Consider the following 20,196-nt stretch of genomic DNA (forward strand, 5'->3'; position numbering starts at 1 on the left):
GACAAAGTAAGAAACAAAGCTGTGTTGGAAAGAGTGGATGAAGAAAGAATGATGCTGAAACTGATCAGAAAGAGGAAAAGGAATTGGCTGGGTCACTGGTTGAGAAGAAACTGCCTTTTGAAGGATGCACTGGAAGGAATGGTGTATGGGAGAAGAGTTCGGGGCAGAAGAAGATATCAGATGATAGACAACATTAAGATATATGGATCATATGCGGACACAAAAAGGTAGAAAATAGGAAAGACTGGAGAATGCTGGGTTTGCAATGAACGACCTGCCCTTGGGAAAAACATTATAAATAAATGAAATGTATTTATGTGGACGTGATCATAAGGGAAAAAAAAACGGAAGTCAGTCCACTTCCATAAGAACAATGTGTGACTCCTGCAGGAGCTGCATGATTTCAACAAGACCCACAACTGACTCTGAAACAGCCTGTCTGATACTTCTGGCCTAGTTCATTCATTCATCCATAGTTTTCTCCCCAAAAGCACTGGAAACCCAGCATTCTCCAATCTTTCTGGCGGACAACCAAAATAAAATCCATAAGTAATTTTGAAATGTTTGGATATTTGTCTTCTTTGAGATTTTGGGGTAAATTCACCACATATAAAATATAATATACCTGGAGAGTTTTCATATCTATGATTTTGTTTCTTATTTCAAATGGGACAGCACAGATTATTACTAGATCTCTAAACCCAGGTCAGTATTTATGCATGGGCTGCATGAGATCGGGACCAGGGTAGGGGTGGCAAAATTTTGAGAAAAGAAAAAAATCAAGCTGATAATCAATTTTCGATACTTCCCTACTTGCTGATGCCTACTTTAGATGGTTAAATTGTTGTTACATGTTAGTTTTATTGCTGAATTGCGTAAGTTAGTTGGTGGGAGGCGTAACATTTTTTTGGGCATATGGGCATAGCACTACCTAAATACATGGCTGTTTATACCCCAATACAACAAAATATAGACTGTCTCCCTTTCACTAGTAGATATTGTAACTCTCTTTCTAAACATCAACAGACTATAAATAAGGTAAGATAAATGAAGGGAAAGTAGGTATAATGCATGAAAACCTGAGAGACACTGTACATATTTATGTATGAGATCACTCAAGCACTCAGAAACACGACGTGATGGACAAAATCTGATTGCATTTTCGTGTTTAGCATATCAGATTTGGTGAAAGTCAACATTCAGATTGTCTGTACAAAATTGTATGTTGACTATCATCATCATCATCATCATCATCATCATCATCATTTTGTAATAAACAAATATTACTATTATCATCGTCATCATCATCACCATCAACTCCACTTTTACATGTACAGCAGGGAGTTTACACTACTTACCTTTTCGTCGTGATATTGTGAAGTGGGCCAAATGCAAGAGCAACCACAGTACAAGCAAGGCAGATCACGTTGTAAGGCATGCTGAAGTCTGGTGTAGGCAGAGTAATTATCAACGTCTCTGTACGCAACTGCACCAAGTAACCATCTCTCGAGGCATTAAAACTGTGAGTCAAATGTCAAAATACAAAAATCATAACAGCAATCTATAGAGATGTTTGATTAATAAATGGCAATGAAAAGTTAGCTACTCTGAATTACAAGAATTGTACGGAAATTTGTAAACAACTTATTTGAATAATAAATAAAATATAAGGGTCTATGCTTATTTATACAGGAACAAAACAAAATAACTAAAAGTTATTGTACACATTTTAATTAAATATGAAGTTTTCGAGACACGATTGAGTCATCTTCAGATATACATGCCAAATGAATACATTAATGAAACTGTTGTAGTGTAAGTGTATATGTGTATAAGCAAATGCAATGTGAACCACTATAAAACAAGGTGCATGCATATGTCATCAGTTAATGTAAGTTTAAAACATATCGATAAAGTAATAATATTATATATGTATAGACTATTATACAAGTTAAAATGTTAAAATATACGAACTGTAATGTACTATGAGCAGGTTGAAACAGAGTGTGTAAGTCTGTAGGAAGGAACAAGCTAATCTCGTTGTAGATGTAGATGTTACGTAGCCACAATAGTACAAATATTACATGATTGCTGTACATCCACCACTTTGCACTACTGTGGCTTCCTAACATCTAGATCTACGCACTTTGACTTGTTGAGAAGACATTAACTACATGAGATTTGCTTGTTCCTGTGGCAACCATACATATTCTCACGCAATTTTGTGTTTACTTCCTTGCAGCTGTGCTTAACCTTCCTCTGAGTTGCCACATTGGGTGTCCTACGAACTTACACACTCTGTTTCAACCTGCTCATAGTACATTACAGTTTGTATATTTTAACATTTTAACTTGTATAATAGTCTACACATGTATAATATTGTAACTTTTGATTCAACAATAATGTTACTTTTATTTACAACAACAACCACACACCCGTCAACAATGGGTATTCCACTCAACACAGCAACACAGTAGTCATTATTGCACTCCACAGAACGACAATGACTATTTACGTTTACTATTGAGAAGAACAACAATGTACTCCTAATTTCAACTAATGTTCACAAAGCACTATTTACAAAACAAAACTGTCAGTTCTCAGTTCATTCGCCTTGGCTAGTTCTTTTAGCTCACTCACTCAAGTTCATGGTACGTCGAACCCAAGACTTCCAGATAACAGTCCACTCCACCTCGAACCCAAGACTTCCAGTCAGTTCACTGCATTTCGAACCCAAGACTTCCGGACGCGTTGCCCTCCCCTGAACACTGCCACAGTACTCACTTACGTTCACTGTATTTCGAACCCAAGACTTCCACTGGATACATCTAGCTTTGTCGCAGATGACTGTCTAACTAGACTGGCTCAACTGAAACTGACTTGACCGACTCGAAGGCTGCTCACTTTTATTTGTTAGATTACACTTTCTCGAATGTACTACTTCGCGTAGCTTCTACAGCAATCAGCTCGCGTGGCTCTGAGAAACTTCCAGATTACCCCCCCCCCCCCGCTTCGCGCCACACCGCACCTTCCCTTGCACTAGATGCTTGCGCAACTTCCTTTGCCATGCCCAGCGCCCACCCTCCTTCTGCCGGATGTGCGCTCAACTCCCGATGCGACCAGGTCTTCCAACATGGCGCCATATTATTGTTATTTTATTCATATGTTTTAAACTTATATTAACTCATGGCATATGCATGCACTTTGTTTTATAGTGGTTCACATTGCATTTGCTTATACACATGTACACCTACATTCCAACAGTTTCATTAATATACTCATTTGGCATGTATATCTGAAGATGACTCAATCGTGTCAAAAACATTCATATTTAATTAAAATGTGTACAAATAACTTTTAATTATTTTGTTCCTATACAGATAAGCATAGATGGACCCTTATATTTTATTTATTAAGATTATAGCTTATCGGACATCCACTATGGCTTTTAAATTAACTTATTGGAAGGTTGCCTGCTAATATCTGGAAATTGATTTTTCCATTAACCACGTGTTCTGGCAACCTAATAGTAAAAAATTCAATTTCTGGGCAAGGACACATAGGAAGAGTAATTCATTATACTTGACAAGATAATAAAGAGGAAAATAACCAATACAGATACATATATAACACAAACTACAATTACTGATTGCGTGGGTTATGTTTGTTTGGGTATGTGTGTGTGCTCCATGGGCTATATGAAAAATGGGACAAGTATTGTATGCTTCAGTTGTATGAAAAATGGAACGCTGCAATGAATTAATTTCATGCATGAGGAAGGATAATTATAAAATACTTCCTAACATGCATTTACATTATTTGGACTATGCTGTAGGTATCTTAGTCACGTCGAATGATTTGCAATCTTTCCTTGGAGAAATGTTGTTAAATGTTATGTTTTATTTAACGATGCTCGCAACTGCAGAGGTTATATCACCATCGCCGGTGTGCCAGAATTTTGTCCTGCACGAGTTCTTTTACAAGCCAGTAAATCTACTGATATGAGCCTGTCGCATTTAAGCACACTTAAATGCCATATACCCGGCCCGGGATCGAACCAGCAACCTCGAGCATAGAAGGCCAGCGCTATACCAACTCTGCCAACCAGGCCGACCCCTTGAAGATATCTGAAACAGAATGATTGAGTGCACTGCCTTGTACAACGATACTACTGGGTGGTAAGTTCGGTATTAGGCATTCTTTCAACCATGTTGTATGGTTCAAGCTGTTCATTTCACTGTAGTAGTCCTGGGACAGCAATGTGGAATCATAGAGGAGTTCTTCCAGCATATACAACAATTGTTCTTTGTCCAGAACTTTCATTTTTCTGCATACATGGTACTATGTATTTCTGCACACTTGGTACTGTATCATGCTGCCAGTACTGTAGTGTATGTGTGCACCCATTTTTCATCTGTGTAAACCACAAGTTTCTGTGCACCTTTTTATTCTTTATTAGAGCTCTGAGAAATGTTACATGACGTGCAACAATATCATTGAGATCTTCTGCTTTTAGATCTCTGAATCTCATGACTATTGCAATCCTCCAAAATATACTTATTTTTCCTGTAAAATGTACTATATTACCATTGCCATGTGTCCAACAGGGGTATAGGGCTTTTGAGGGGTCAAGTTGAATGCTCATGGATGGGCTTTATAGCCAAAGTCGGCATGTTACCTAGTATTAAGTTTGTATTGTAATACTTGTATATATATTACCTTGTGTAATTCATCCTTGATACTGCGCTTCACTTTCAATATATAATTAAATGAATTGTAGCTTTACATGCTACTTAGAATTAAGCTTGCATTGTATTGCATATTAAATTATGTAATTTTTCTTGTGTACTGAAGACACCATGAATGTTTGTAATACCTATGGCTAATAAAAATCGAATCAAATCAAACAGTGCTGTCTTCTTTCACAGCGTTGTACAGTTTCGAAGTATAAGAAATTTCCCTTTTACCTTAATAATATTCAAGAAATTTTCGGCACAGTACACAGTGATAAAATTCGTCCAAACTCTTTTTCTTGAGTGTTGCGAGTTCCTGACTACACTCTGCTGCTTTCTTACAGTCATTCACTATACTTTGTACTGTCCTTACACTTTTCTCTGTAGCTGTAGCCACTTTTTCAAGTCTCTCTCCAATGCTACTGCTAGACCCTTTTACTTTTCCCCCTTGCAGAATTGCACTATGTTCTATATTATCTCTTTTCCATCTAATCACACTCACAATGGAATGGTAGTTTGCATTAGTGTGTTCATATTGCAGCACTTCACTACTTCACTTCACTTCAGATAGAAGTTCTCGAAGATTCAGAGCAATAACAGTCGCTCATCTACGACCATGTCTACTGTTTAATTTCTTCATCAACAATTTTATTGTAGTTGGATAGATTTACCACAATGACACATTTCTAACAGAAAATAATATGATATAATGCTACTGAATAGCAAAATGCGAATGACAATTGTCTAATGACTTCACATTGGCAACAAACTACTATTTATGACTCAAGATATGCGATTTTATTTTCTTACCTGAAGCAGTCAATCTACAGATACGAGGATCACTCCAAAAGTAATACGCATTTTTTAATACAATCAATTTTTAATTCACAGCTTTGCTACTTACACAGTGTATAGGTACAGTTACCCTTAAAAGGAATGAGACGACTCTTGGTCGTCGGAAGTTTAAGTTCTACAGCGCGGTTCACTCGATATCGACATAACGATACGTAACATGTCAAATACAGCAAGAATTGTTACGAGGACCACAACAAGGACAAGGACCAAAATAAGAATCACAATGAAGACAGCCATTTAAGGCCACGATTTCACAACATAGCTCGGGTCACAAACTATCATTGCTTCTCTGTACCGAATAGCAAATGCCTGCTATGGGATCTACATTCTAGACTGCTGTCACTGTCTTGTCTCGGTAGCTCATATAGTAGCGTGTCGGTTCCACTGCTTAACCGAAACGTCTCGTGTTCGATCCCAGGTAAAACTTTTTTTTTTATTGAGGTGTAATTAATTTCTTCAGAGTTCCTAGACTGTCTAATTTGTCGAAAAATATGAATAATTTATGCCCAATTTCTGGGTCTTACAAGTGGGCTGAACCTCGTCAAAAAAATAAATCTTACTTGGAAGTTAAGAGTATTCTTCCTGAAACAAAAATCATAAGAAACAAAAAGAGATCTGTCAACTTAAAATCTTGTCCACATGCCATCAACTTCTATTACAGCTCTAAGTCGGTCCGGCATGGATGTCACGAGATTGTGGAATAAATCCTAATCCCCGGCGAGATCTTCCCAGGTTTTAACAACTTGATCCCACAATTCGTCTCGATTTCGAGGGCGTCGGTGGGCATAGGTGGCTATCCTTCTCTTTTTCAATTCCGCCCATAAATTTTCGATGACATTCAAATCAGGTGACTTTGGAGGTCAATTAATGATTTCGATCTCGGGTCTCCTTTGAAACCATCTTTGAATGCTTGCGGCATAGTGCACGGGATGGTTATCCTGTTGGAACAGCAATATTCCTTTGGGAAAACGTTCTAGGAGCGAAAGGAAGGAATATATTTTCCAGAATGTGCTCGTAAGTTCCCACATTAAACCGGTCATCGATGCGTTCTATAACGCCAGGTCCATCGTAAGACATCCACCCCAACACAATATCACAGTCTACTATATACAGTCACGAAGCTTGAGTTTTCAGGGTGCTAGAAACAATAGACTGTGATGGTACTATTTTGCATTGCCTGTAATGAGGCGATATTAGCGATCCTAATGGTGAGCAACTATCTAATGTTTGCATATTTACTACGTATTGAGCTTTGCGAGTGTATATACTAGACTGTGACGATATGCTAAAGCGCCCCGATCTTTCACGTCGGTGCACATAGCGTTGATCATGTCGGAGACCTTCCTCACGATACACACGGACAGGACTTTTGTAATCACTCGAGATGGTTGTTTCGTCGGAGAAAATTACATTTCTCCAATCGAAATCCATTCGATTGGTAGCGAAGGCAAGACGGTCGACAGCTTGTGCTTCCCCCAATATTTCCATTTGCGCAGCCCTGCGGCTCCTAATACCGCGGTTCCTCAACCGGGAAAGTTAGATGCTGCTCTTATTTCGTTAGCAGTCCGAAAGGTGTCCTGTCAAACTGCCTCGAATAAGAGAGCATCCTCTTCCAATGAAGAAATCCGGGGACGCCCAGGAATAGGGCGATTTTCGACCTCCCCTGAATTTTGGTAACGATGAACCCACCTCTCGGCTGTACTTCCAGGAATACCGACCAAACGGCCAGCAGATCTAGCCCCATATCCAGCCTCAACTAGAGCTATAACTCTCATGTCACGTCGCTTAACTATTAAGATGAGAAATGAGGGATGATGATAATACTTTAGTGTAGACAATGACTATTTAACGTGATAAAGAATTATTGAAATAAGGGTCATCTTGTACAATAAGAGTTAATAAATCAACTCTAACTTAAATATTTAAATAACAGGATATAACAGGAAGTCCAATTGTTGCGAAGCTAATCAAATTAAATCTAATTACATTAAGTAAACAAACCCAAAGTTATGACACCACATTGCTACAGCTAAATTGTAGGTTATTAACATAAACATTGAATAGGTCCGTGCTTATGCGTTGGACGACAAAACCAAACATCGAAAAGTTCGAATCTTGCCAAGGAATGTAACTTCTTGCTTTTTATAATGTAAATCAGACTTCTAACTACAATCATTCATATTTCTTAATATTTATTAATATTTATAGCCAACATTGAATTTGTAAAGAAAATACTTTATAAATCTCATATGGAATTTGTGATCTGTAGTGACATAAACATAGATTATCTCACGGAACTTTTCCGTAAAAGTAAATTAAATTCACTCCTTGAAACTGGAAACCTTAGTCGTAGACTCATTTTCCCACCAGCATACAAGCTGAAGTAGCACAGCCATTGATAAAGGTTTTGTACACTGAATTAGACTGAATTCCTATTCGACAGCACCTATAATCAATGGCTTGTATGAACATGATAAACAAATCCTAAGTGTTTCCAATGTCACTGAACAATTTCAAAATATTAATTTAAAAACTAAAAAAGGGTCGTAAATGCTGTATATAGTGATTATTTACATTTATGTCTACAAAATGAATCTTGGAAAAACGTATATGTTACTGGTACTGCTGATATTAAGAGTAAATGTATTGTATTTTTCACTTCATTTCAGAATCACTTCAGTGGATGTTCTCCACTCAATGTTGTGAAAAAATTCAAAAATAAAAACATGTAGATAATGCAGGGACTTAAAAATCTCATGTATTAAAAAGAAGAATCTACATGTAATGAGCTGGAATGTAACTATCCTCATATTCTTAAATACTACAAGAAGTACAGTGCAATTTATCAAAATTAATGAAAGAGGGAAATAGAACACATTTGAATAGAAAAGCACAAAATCCAGATAATGCAATTAAAGCTATTCGGAATATTATTGAAGTTAAACTTGTAGATATCCTAAGAAAGAAAATATTTTTTCATTAAAATTAGTGATTATAAAGTAGAGGATCCCAACTCTATTGCAAATTCTTTTAACGTCTTATAGTATATAGTACAGAAATATTATTGACAACTTAAACATTCAAGATTTTGCAAAAGATACTGCAATTAGTTACTTAACACATGCATTTAATAGTTAGTATTAATGTATGTAATTAATCAATAACTGCAACAGTGCTTATTCATTCAATCATAACATGAATAGAATTGAATGCACATTAAATTAAACACTATTGAAAACACATAGATAAATTAGTTAAAATCAACTGAAGGGGTGAGAATGAAATAATCCAAAGCCACACTTTTAACAAAAATTGTTTTGTGCGAGTGCATTTATTACACATATGAAGGGTACATGGGAAAAACGATCAAGGTCCATCAAAAATCGAAATTGAGTTAATAATGCTATCTTATAGTGGAAAGGAAGTAGGCCCTACTATCATGTGGTCTAGCTAGTAATAAGAAATCATCGTTCTTGACATTCCACTACGTCAATTTCTATTAAATACACACATAACAAAGTATTAAGAGCTTAAACTTTAAAATTCGTTTTTCTCGCAACTTTCTAAAATGGACCTTGATCGTTATTTCCGTGTACCCTTCATATGGGAAAGCTACTAATAAAATATTGTAATAATTACTCAACAAATGACATAGCCTAAGGACTCTAAACCTTTGTAAACGTTTGTCTGTGTGGCTTAGGAATATTTTTTTAATTTCATTTTAATTGTTAGTTTTTAATATACATAATATATGCATTTACATTGTGTGTGTGTGTGTGTGTGTGTGTATAAATGCATTCATTAGATTAACGTTTATAATATTATAACTTGTAATTTTATAATTTCTGTGATCATAACACTTAATCTGAGGACTTTGTAAAAGTCTATTTGAACGTTATTTAGAAAAGAAAATCGTTGATATAGACTAAGAATCGAACTCGCTCTCTTCTACACAACATGCAGAGATCTTAGCATCTGAGCTATTGCAACGATACAAAAGCTTTACTTTCTGTGCGGAGTGTCAATCTAGTCATGAAGGTCCAGTGTCGATTTAACTACACGATTTACGTATATATTTATCTTTTATTTACGTAATATTATCATATTTTTTGCAGTTTTTGAAGTGAATTCCGGAACGATGCTAGTAACAAACCAAATAGCTTGAATATAAGTAACTCAATATTCGTTATCTTGTGTATCAGTGCTCTGGTCTCTGATCATGCACAGTGTTTTACATCTGAGACTTAGGAATATTCAATTGTCTCATTCCTTTTCAGGGAAACTGTACATCTTTTAGGAAGAAACTGTTTTCTAAAATAGCTGTATGCCATCTCTGAATAAGAGCATGTATGCCTGCTCGGTAAAAGTCACCACCAGCACATTTCAGGAACTTTTTCACAATGACAAGCAAAACATCGTCCTCAAACTTTGTGCCTTGAATGGAGTTTTTCAGTTTTCCAAAGAAATGGTAATCTGAAGAAGCCAGATCAAGGCTGTACAGTGGATGGGATGGAACTTTACACCCAACTTTTGAAATTTCTTCCTTAGTGTGCTGACTGTGGGACCTAGTATTGTTGTGAAGCAGAAGGTCTTCCAGTCACTGATCTGGTCGAACACAGCACAATTGAGAACGAAGCTTCTTCAGTATGTTCACATACGACTTAGAATTTAAAGCAGCATCTTTTGGCATTATGTATACTAGTAAGAGTTCTTCAGAGTCCCAAAAATATTTACAATGACCCTCCCTGTTGAAGATGCAGATCTGAATTTTTTCTTCCTTCCTTCGAGACTCTCCACTCCACTGTCTGTCTCTTGTTCTCCAACAAAATGCTGAACTTACATTTCATTTCCTGTCACACTTTTTTAAAGAAATTTGTTGTCTTCATTCTTATACTGTAGAATGCAGTTTCACGCATATGGTTTTAAAACTTTCCTTTTGTGTCACTCAGATGCTTTGAAACCCACACCTTGCACAGAAATTGAAATATCTCAGTTCTTCTAACATGTGATATCCACTTGCTTCCCCAATACCCAGAATAAGAGACATTTCTTTTACAGTGATGCACCTTTCTACCAAGACCATGTTGTTAATGCATTCAACAACTGTCTCAGTTTGCAAGACTGTGGTCTTCTGTTGCAAGACAAGTCGTAAATATCAACATGTCTATTTTGTCCTGATATTCTCTGTATCCAACAACTAACTGCACTGTGATTGAAAGCATTTTCCCCATACACTTGCTATAATTTTTTGTGGATGTTCCCTGCAAACAAGAATTTCAATTACAGCACTTGCTTCTCAAAGACAGCAGCCATTTTGAACTAGTTCTGCAGTTGCACCCCTCGTGAAAATAGGATAAAGTAAATTGAAAAAGAAGTGGGAAGTATATTTCTATACATTGTATAAGTCACAAAGCTGTATATTAAAAATTATGTCAAAAAATGTGATGCATTACTTTTAGATCGGCCTTCGTAATAATCACTCTGAAAAATGTACTGCCCTGTTGTAGGTGTGAACCCATGAACCTCAGAATTAATAATAAGTATTGTAATCATTCAATTGCCAATGATGATGTAGCCACAAGAGATGACAATAAAACGAAGGTAAGAAATTATGTAGGACAGATTGTAAGAAAGAATTAGAAAAAAGCAGTAAAAAAATATTTGGTAATAGTATTAGAAAAAAAAGAGCAAGAAAATCGATAGTGATGTGACTACTATATTTTGGAATGGCATCCAAACATGAAAATAAAATTTAGTAACTAAAATATGTACAGGCAGAACTTAGTTATTGGTACTTAAATTGTGAACTGGGTTATAGTTTCTAAAAAATTCCATGAGTAAAAAATTGTACTATTTCTTCTCCATACATAAAGCTTCGAGGCAAGACACTGTGTATGGATGGACAGATGGAGATACATCAGGAAATGCATACTCCTGTCAAAGTATAAGAGATTCTTTTACCGTATACAATACTTTCGTCACATTTCAAATATTTATTAAGAAATAAATACTTTCAGCTTTTCCAACTATGTGACTACCTCATCAGACAAAGAATAAAACACAGAACAAAAAAAGTGAAATTAAATAAAAGAAAACAAGAAAGATCACAAAAGAGAAACCTAGTAAACAAACAAAAACTGAAATAAAGAACAGGAAAGAGAATAAAAAGACTAGAAAAAATTAAAAAAAAAAACAGATTGAATGTTCAAACAAATGTTGTTCTCATTATGACACAAAGTACAGATATTTTAAAATGGGAAATGATCTGAGAAACCCTACACCTAATTTCTACATTGCTGTTCACCGATTACAGCTGTGTCATCAGAGATGTAGAATAGCAGATCTAATATTTATACATATGTCATAATAATGTTTAACATCTTGAAAAATTTATAAAACAATTCTACTTCACTTTTCTATTTGCATCATCCACTTAAGATGCATAACAGTGATTCTATTCTGTAGCTATCTTTATGTGCATATTACTTTCTTTACTTCACACAGTAATGAATACAAGCAGTGGCCCTCACACAAGAATTTACTCAAAGATAAAATTAACTTCTCCCTGAATAATTATAATGAACTTTTCAAATATCCGTTATTCCCATACCTAGAAAATGTTTATTATTTGTAGTAACCAATATCATCTACGCAGTTCTAACATATTTAAATTAAAGTACTTGTAATATTTTACTGCATGCTTTTTTTTTTACGGAGGAGAGTCCAAAGGCTTGCACCATGGACCGAGGCTTACTGTGCTTATAACTAATTCCTGTTTCTGTGAAAGATTGTTTTTGCCAAATGGCCGTGTTCAAATAAAAGGGGGAAATAATACTGTAAGGGTATGTCTTGTAGCATTATTCATTAAGACGAAATGAGTGCTGACATAATTTTCTTTAATAGCATTCATTCATGTAAGCTCTTCAAGATCTGCTCAACAAAGCATCACAATGTACTACTCTAATAAACAAAACGTTCAAAAGCATAATAAAAACTGAATTCACAGTGGTTGAAGAAGATGTGCTATTTGACAACTTGATGGTATGATTACTCAGTACAGTAAAGGTGATTTATAATTATTTTAATTAGATATAAACATTACAGGTGCCCTGGGAGAGTGAGGTAATAGGTCAGTTAACTGTTCCACTCTCTCCACCTCTCAGGGCAAACAAATGTAGCAAAGATCACTCATTCTGTTGTCAGTGTTCAGCAGAATAAACTATATGTTACAAGCATCGACTAAAATGTACACAAATGACGAAAAGGTGGAAATGCTGCTCATCTATGAAGAATGTAAGTTGGCAGATAAGATTAATTAGTTTTTATTATTTTCAGTGTACTGTACTGTACTGTATTTTTAAATGACTTTGATTTTATTACATTTATTATTAGCTTCTTTGGCTGAAGGAAGAAATGAGAAGAAACAGAGTGGATGTGATGAGAATATCAGAAGTGAGGTGGGAAAATAGTGGTGAGTTGGTGAGTGATGAATTTAGGTTGTTTCATTCAAATGGTGAGTGCAAAGGAAGTCATGATGTTGGTGTATTACTGGGACCACGTGTGAAAGATAAAGTGTTATCAGTGTGTTATGTAGATGATCGGATGATAATGGCTAGGGAAGAAAATGGACTTAGTGCTAGTGCAAATTTACATGCCACAAAGTGGCAGTAATTTTCTTGTTTTTTCGAGAATGATTTAAGTTCTTTCTTGTTTAAAGCTCGTACTTCATTTTGGCGGTCTCCTTAATATATTTTGCATAATTTAGGCCAGTAAACATGTTCTACTTATTAAATATTTGAGTAATACAGTGAATTAAACATTCTTAATAAACTGATAGCAATATTGGATTTTATTTCAAATTTTTTAATATAAACTTGAAATATATAAATACGAAGTTATTTTACGTTATATCATGACTTGGCTTACCATAAGATTGTCAATGGATTGTTGATGTTGCCTTGCAATTGTCAGATTTCCAAAATCTGGCTAGTTGTAAATACTTTTAAGTCGCAAGTCTGGTTCAACATTAAGTTTACTTCCATATTTGTTCTTCAAGAATATTAGACCAGAAAAGGAAATGTACACTCATATTAACATGTTCATGCAAGTGACATTAAGTGTTTTACTGCAATTCAGGAAACATCAAGATTCATGATTGTTCATGCAACAAAAACTGCAACTGTAGGAAACACATTTTTGAGCTCGAATCAGAAGATAATTTTTACAGCTGCTCTTCTTCTTTGATGAGAAAAATATTTTTGTCACCAAGAAGGGCTTTTCATCCAACTGTTTTTTTATTCCATTACAGGAAAAAAAATATTTCCTTAAATTTTAATGCTAATGAATAAAATTGTTATTTCATATTTCCAACTATATTGGACAAGAGTTCATCATCATTTATTTGTAGAAAGTCACTGAGAATAGGAAATGAATCGAATTCTCCATCGTCAACTTGGCGACTAACTTCTTATTGTTGCTGCAATCTTATTCTGAATGACAAACACTTTTCAAATTCGATCCTGAAGACTGAAATTTAGAGAATTTAAAAAGCTAAGAAGGGTAGATAAGTAAGTAAAACACGCAAGCCAAGAGAAATCTCTCAGGCGACCTTATTCCTCTTAAACTAAAGGACCCAAGAGTCTCAGATAAAAAAAATTGTAACAAGCTCACAAATATCAGAAAACATGACAAAGTTAAGCTTAATTAAAAACCATTTGAAAACACATCTTGGTTCCATAAACCCCTTTCGAAACACTAGTAGACTCCCGACCACAGTTGGGAACTGCTGATCTAGAGGAGTATCAACACATTCCCAAGCTGCAACATACAGCACACATGCATTTTCTCTTTTGGCTAGGAACTCCTCTTTCCCACCACTCCATTCTACATGACAGTCACTGTATTGTCATAAATCGAAAGCACAGTTTACATGGATTTACACACAACCACTCTTCAACATTCTCATTGTCCACATTTTCAAATTCAATACGGAAAATCAACGTGATAATATCTTCTTCTACTTCTTAGTCACAATTGCTACAGTTTAGTTCATTCAGCCATATAACAAAATGTGCCACCTGGGCGTCCTACTAGTCTTCTAATAACAAGCTAACCTTCATACAGTTAATATTTTCCTTTCATGGGTCACAGGTCAAACATACTCATTATTGAAGGACAACACAGATTACTGTGACCAATTTCAACAGGTAATCAATCAATCAATCAATAATCGTTTTCTCTATTTCGTCTGGTCATCAGCTAAGAAATATACATAATTATAAGCCTTATAAACTATGTTACAATCAGATTTGTGTCAAGAAAGAAAATGGGGGGGGGGAAGGTAGCTTGTTACAGACAATTTTTATAGCAAGCTCATTTTGAGACACACACACACACACAAATTTCAAGCTCTGTTCACATGTATTCAAAATTTCATGACAAAAATTAAATAAACTTCGTAACCTACAAACCGGATAATCAAGAGTTTGCTTATTACCTGCTTTATTTTTCAACAAATTCATTTTATTTCATAAGTCACACTAAATTTCTCCCAGTAAATTCATTTCTCCTCTCCAAAACCACAAAACTCGAGCAAAATCAGTGATCACAACTTATAATAATACTGTGTAATGATAATTTCTTATAAAATGTATATTTAACATGATGCACTAAATACCTGAATGTAAACTATAAAAAATCGAATAAAATAAATGTACACGCAGATAATGTAACTATTCACAATGTACTCCATATGAAATTAATCTTATTTTATTACTGTGAAACATTACCTTGATGTTATAGTGCTTCCATCCTGTGGCAGTCCTGTATAGTTTCTTCCAACTGGCAACATAGCAGTAATTACAGCAGCACCAATATAGAAGCCATGGTTGGCATCTGGAGGATATTCCTGCCACTTGAGGAATACATAATCGAAATCAATGGAGATCTCTGTCATAGACCTGGGAGGTAGTCTCAGCACAACTTCCAAATAGTAAGGACGGGTTCGTGCCTTGCCTGGGATGTACCTCTTCAAAACTGTTTACATAAAGATAACGTAAATGACAAACGCAATAGTTTAGTGAAAAGATGGAATATATGGTTCAGTATTTACGTATTGTTGACAAAGGCCTTCTGGCAGTGTGAAGAATTCTACACCATGTCCCATTTGAAATTTTAATTTTGATGATCCATGCCAGGTAAGGCAGAGTGGAAATGGCATACATTAGAAAAGACACAGGTTGTTTGGTGGTATGCGAAAGTTGCCTTGATTGTGGCTGTGCAATAACATAGCCATCAGGAATACCTGATGGGAAGAAAGAACATTAGCGCATGAAAACAGACATTTCTGGAGATTTGTTCAGCAGTTAAAAAGCATGGACGTGACCAACCAAGAAGCCTCATGGGAACTGAATGTACGGAAATAAACTATCCACAAATTTGTGCATAAGTATCTTAAGTTGTACGTCTATGCACTAAAACCCGAAGAGAGCAGCTTTTTCAGAAGACATGTTGAAAAGCATCAATAATGGTCCCATGTTCACGTCGTGCATTACGTTTTATGTGTCAGGACACATCGATCTGGAGTCAAACCTCTTCGTGAGATAAAGCAGTTCAAGAAAGACAGCCTTAATTTAATATGTGGTATGGTCTCCTGCAAGAAACAGTCATAGAACCCCCTTCTTCTTTACTGAGGCTACTGTACGCGACATTGCATATCTCAACTTGCTGGAACATTTTGTGTTCCCACGAATTCAACATAGACATCCACATTTCATCTTCAGCAAGATGGGCAACCGCACTGGCTCAAAGAAGTGAGGAGTTCCCCAATTTCATGGCCAGCAAGGTTGTATGCCACACGAGTAACAAATATCCAGCAGCTGTGTGAGTGCATTCACAATGTAATCACAACTGTCACTCAGTGCACATGTGAAGAAATCAACTATCAGCTGGACATCTTTCGTATAACTAGTGGGGCACCTGTGGAGGTGTGTTCATTTTTACACAAACGTGATGAGTCAGACTTTAATTACTGTTTAATGTTAACTAACGGAGTTGAGTTTTAACATTCAGCAAAATGGCAAGTAAATTTTTCCTGGAGCCCTCTCACTCAGGAATAGATTCTTTTATGCAAAAATGTAAGATTTGGGTCTTCCAAGTTAAACTGGATTTTTAAAACTTCACTGTTCTTAACCAGCTTTGAGTTTGCTATCTATGTATCTCTGCAAACATGGTAACTATTCGAAAATGGGGATGATTATAGATACAACTGTGCACTTTTGGAAAGAAAAAAAAATTACCGTCATTGATATCTGAATAACCCATCAGGGCGTGCAGTTACAAAGTTGTTGTTTAGTGCCTTGCATTTGGCAATGAAGCCATTAGCAGTACAAAGTACATTTCACACATTTTTATATACTCTTACAACTTACTTCTCTGCGTTGAAACACATATATATGGTGTGTTCCAAGCAATACAGCGAAATATTTCGTAATGTGAGATTAGAAAACTGTCACTTTAAATAATACTTGAGGCGAGTAATATGACAGATTACTTTCTAAGTGAACACCGTCAAGCAGAACTATACCCAAGCCATTTAAATATGCACCTGATAGCTTTGCATAATGTTGGTAGCCAGAGATCCAATGTTGCCATGAAGACCACTACACAATAGCTGACAAGCTCTATGCACAAATTCTGACTCCTGACTAATGCTACACCTTTATGCAAAGGATTATTACTCCATGAGTTAAAATTTTCCAAACGAAGTCTTTTTTGCGACATTTCACAGCAGTGCTACAAAGTATTTAGAAAATTAACACAAAAATGACGCACGTGATAGTAATATCATGTAACAGAGCATGTAGCAAACTGACAAAATATCACAGGATGTACACTTTAATTTGCAAAAAAAAAAAAAAAAAAAAAAAAAAAAAAAAAAAAAAAAAAAAAAATCCCTGACTTCCCCGGACCAAAATGTTAGGTTTCCTTGACCAACTAATGACCAGAATGAAGAATGTTAAGCTCTCTACTCTGGATGATTTTTTTTTTCCGCAAAAAAAAGAAAGCAAGGAAATCCAACCTCCACCATCTACATAGCTGGCCAAGCTCTCTCCACTTCCTGGGTTTCATTTTTCGTTTCAATTTGTTTTTACATTTATTTTACAGATTTCGTGCAACTTACAAAACAATTTTTTAATTAAAAAGCAACACAGCGAAAGTTGAATAGTGCTAAGAATAACACTGTAAATAACTTTTTGCAGGAAAGTGTTAAAACATGATAGAAAACAAATGATACTTACTATGTCATCCCAAAAGTTTTGACTCCGATTTTAGGAGTAGTCATTACTAAAGAGATTAGAAATAAGATAATTCAGAGGTAAAAAGTGACTCAACACTAATCTCGGCAATTATTCGATCTAAAACAACCACCTTACTTAACAATTTCGTGTCTTATTACAGTTTAGGCCTAGTTTAGTCCAGTATAGTAAGTCTAGAAGTGTATGTCTAGTGTCGTGTGAATAACAGAAGATAAGCAAAGTGAAAACATGCATTATGTCAGATAAGTGTGATGCATGTCAAAGAGATATAAGTCAAGGTGTTGATTCTAAGTAGTGTAACATATGATTTCATTGGGACTGTGCGAATACTAATACTGAAAATTTAAATAGTCAATGGAGGTGTAAATACTGTAAACAATTAGATATTATAAAGGAACAAGCAGAAACCAATTACGCAAACAATTAGAGCTTGCTAATGAAGAAATTTCAGCCTTGAAATCTACAATGCTTAATGTTAGAAGTAAATCACCAGGATTTTAAGATGGTCTCTAATATGAAGCGTAAAGAAAAGAGTTCCAGTATCCCTAGTACTGCCACTGCTACCACTAACACTGAAGTGGAACTGAGCAACAGATTTTCTGTTCTGGATTCTCTACAACCTGAAACTGATGCTACTTTCAAGTCAGTATCGGAGTCCAAGCATAGCAGAAAGATATTTTTGTTAGGTAGCAGTCATGGCAGAGGAATAAGTCAACAGCTCCAGGCTTCATTGGGTGAGAAATATTCTGTTACCAGCTTTATCAAACCCAATGCTTCTCTGTATAATGTTGTAAGGCATCTTTCTGCACTTACTAAATATCTTGATAAAAAAGATAATGTAATTATGGGGGGGGGGGGGTTGCAGGCAACAGCCTGGACAGGAACTTCAATTATTCAATTGATGGAGATATACACAACACTGTACAGAGGAATGGCCATATCAATGGGAGAGAGAGAGAGTGTGTGTGCGTGCGTGTTGCGTACCTCATATTCACAAAAATAAATCAAGACAATATGTAATATTTTTTCCAGCCTCATTCACAAAACTTTGTTTCTTCATTTTAAAAAAGTGGGGGTTAACTGGTTTTTCTGGGCATGTTTTTATAATTATAAAGATAGTGTAATACAAAATTTCAGTACAGCTGCACCACATGGGCACCAGTGATTTTTTTCTTTCCACAAATGTACATATATTAAGTCTGCTTTTATTTATTTTAATATGACATTTTTTAAACTTACGTGGTTTAATTTCCATTCCATTGGAAACAATCTTGAGTGTATGGAGGTAGATTGGAATAAACCATGGAATATTTTCCAGATATATAATATCCAATGCCTTCCAATGTCCATTGTGAAGCTTTGTAACAATTCCTCCATGTTCCTGACCATAGCCTGTTAGTAACAAATTTCATGCATCAATGCGACCATTGCAGTGTAGTTTCTAAGCCTCCAAACAATTCTGCATGATTCTATTTACATTAATATAGTTGATTTGATGACACTTCAGATAAAAGATGTAGTTCAGGATAGATGAGTTTATGGAACAATGGAGAAATGAAATGGTAGGGAAAATAAAACTCAGCCATTCTGGTCAAGTACAAATATCACACAATTTGACACAGGTCGAACTTCAATCTATCAAGTGAGAAACTATCATGTGACAAAATGAGAGAGTGAGTGAGTTTGTAACAAAATTACAAGCCAAAACTCTAAGCACAATGGTTATTAAGTTCGAAAACAGTGAAGTTGTTAAATAAAATTTCTAACAGTCTCTATATCCATTTACCAGTTTCAATGCCCAAGAAATTAATGAGAATTTGTTATAACATGTTCGGGCAGTCTCTGTCAGGGCTGATTCTCTTCTCCGTCATCAGTCCATTATTTCTCCATAACTATCATGTACATTACTATTACAAATAGCATAATGCAGTGGTCAGCAGATTGTGCATTTGTGACGTCAGAGCAAGGTCAGACTGGACAAGCACCACAAGAGGAGCACAGCCATTGAGCAGCGGCAACCTAATATGTACAGTTGTAATAATAGGTAGTTAGGAAAATTCGTTAAGTTCTGACTTTATTCATATGTGGCAATTTATCTATATATTGAAGTGAGTGTAAACGATTTGGCAGAGAAAGTACTAGTGAAAGACCATTCACATATAAACATTGTTATCAGTGTGAAAACATTTATATTTATGGAATATAGAGACGACAAATTTTTCAATTTGTTGTAAGGTACTCCAGCATGTAAAAGGGTTAAATTTAAAGCATAATTTTTCAGAATGTTATTC

General features: G+C 35.5%; 1 protein-coding gene across 2 annotated transcripts in view; it reads right to left on the reverse strand.

Moving 5' to 3' along the window:
- PIG-T (phosphatidylinositol glycan anchor biosynthesis class T) overlaps positions 1-20,196 on the reverse strand; it is a 47,105-nt gene that overhangs the window by 12,141 nt on the left and 14,768 nt on the right. Inside the window, exons 7-9 of one of the 2 annotated variants that reach the window (XM_069821387.1) lie at positions 19,145-19,297; positions 15,377-15,623; positions 1,359-1,520 (exon numbers count right to left, since the gene is read on the reverse strand). In XM_069821387.1, the coding sequence (XP_069677488.1) occupies positions 1,359-1,520; positions 15,377-15,623; positions 19,145-19,297 (562 nt within the window). The remainder of the gene's footprint in view (positions 1-1,358; positions 1,521-15,376; positions 15,624-19,144; positions 19,298-20,196) is intronic. The other variant, XM_069821389.1, reaches the window with a different exon arrangement.

This window comes from Periplaneta americana, chromosome 3, assembly GCF_040183065.1.
Source record: "Periplaneta americana isolate PAMFEO1 chromosome 3, P.americana_PAMFEO1_priV1, whole genome shotgun sequence".
NCBI classification, from domain to species: Eukaryota; Metazoa; Arthropoda; class Insecta; order Blattodea; family Blattidae; genus Periplaneta; species Periplaneta americana.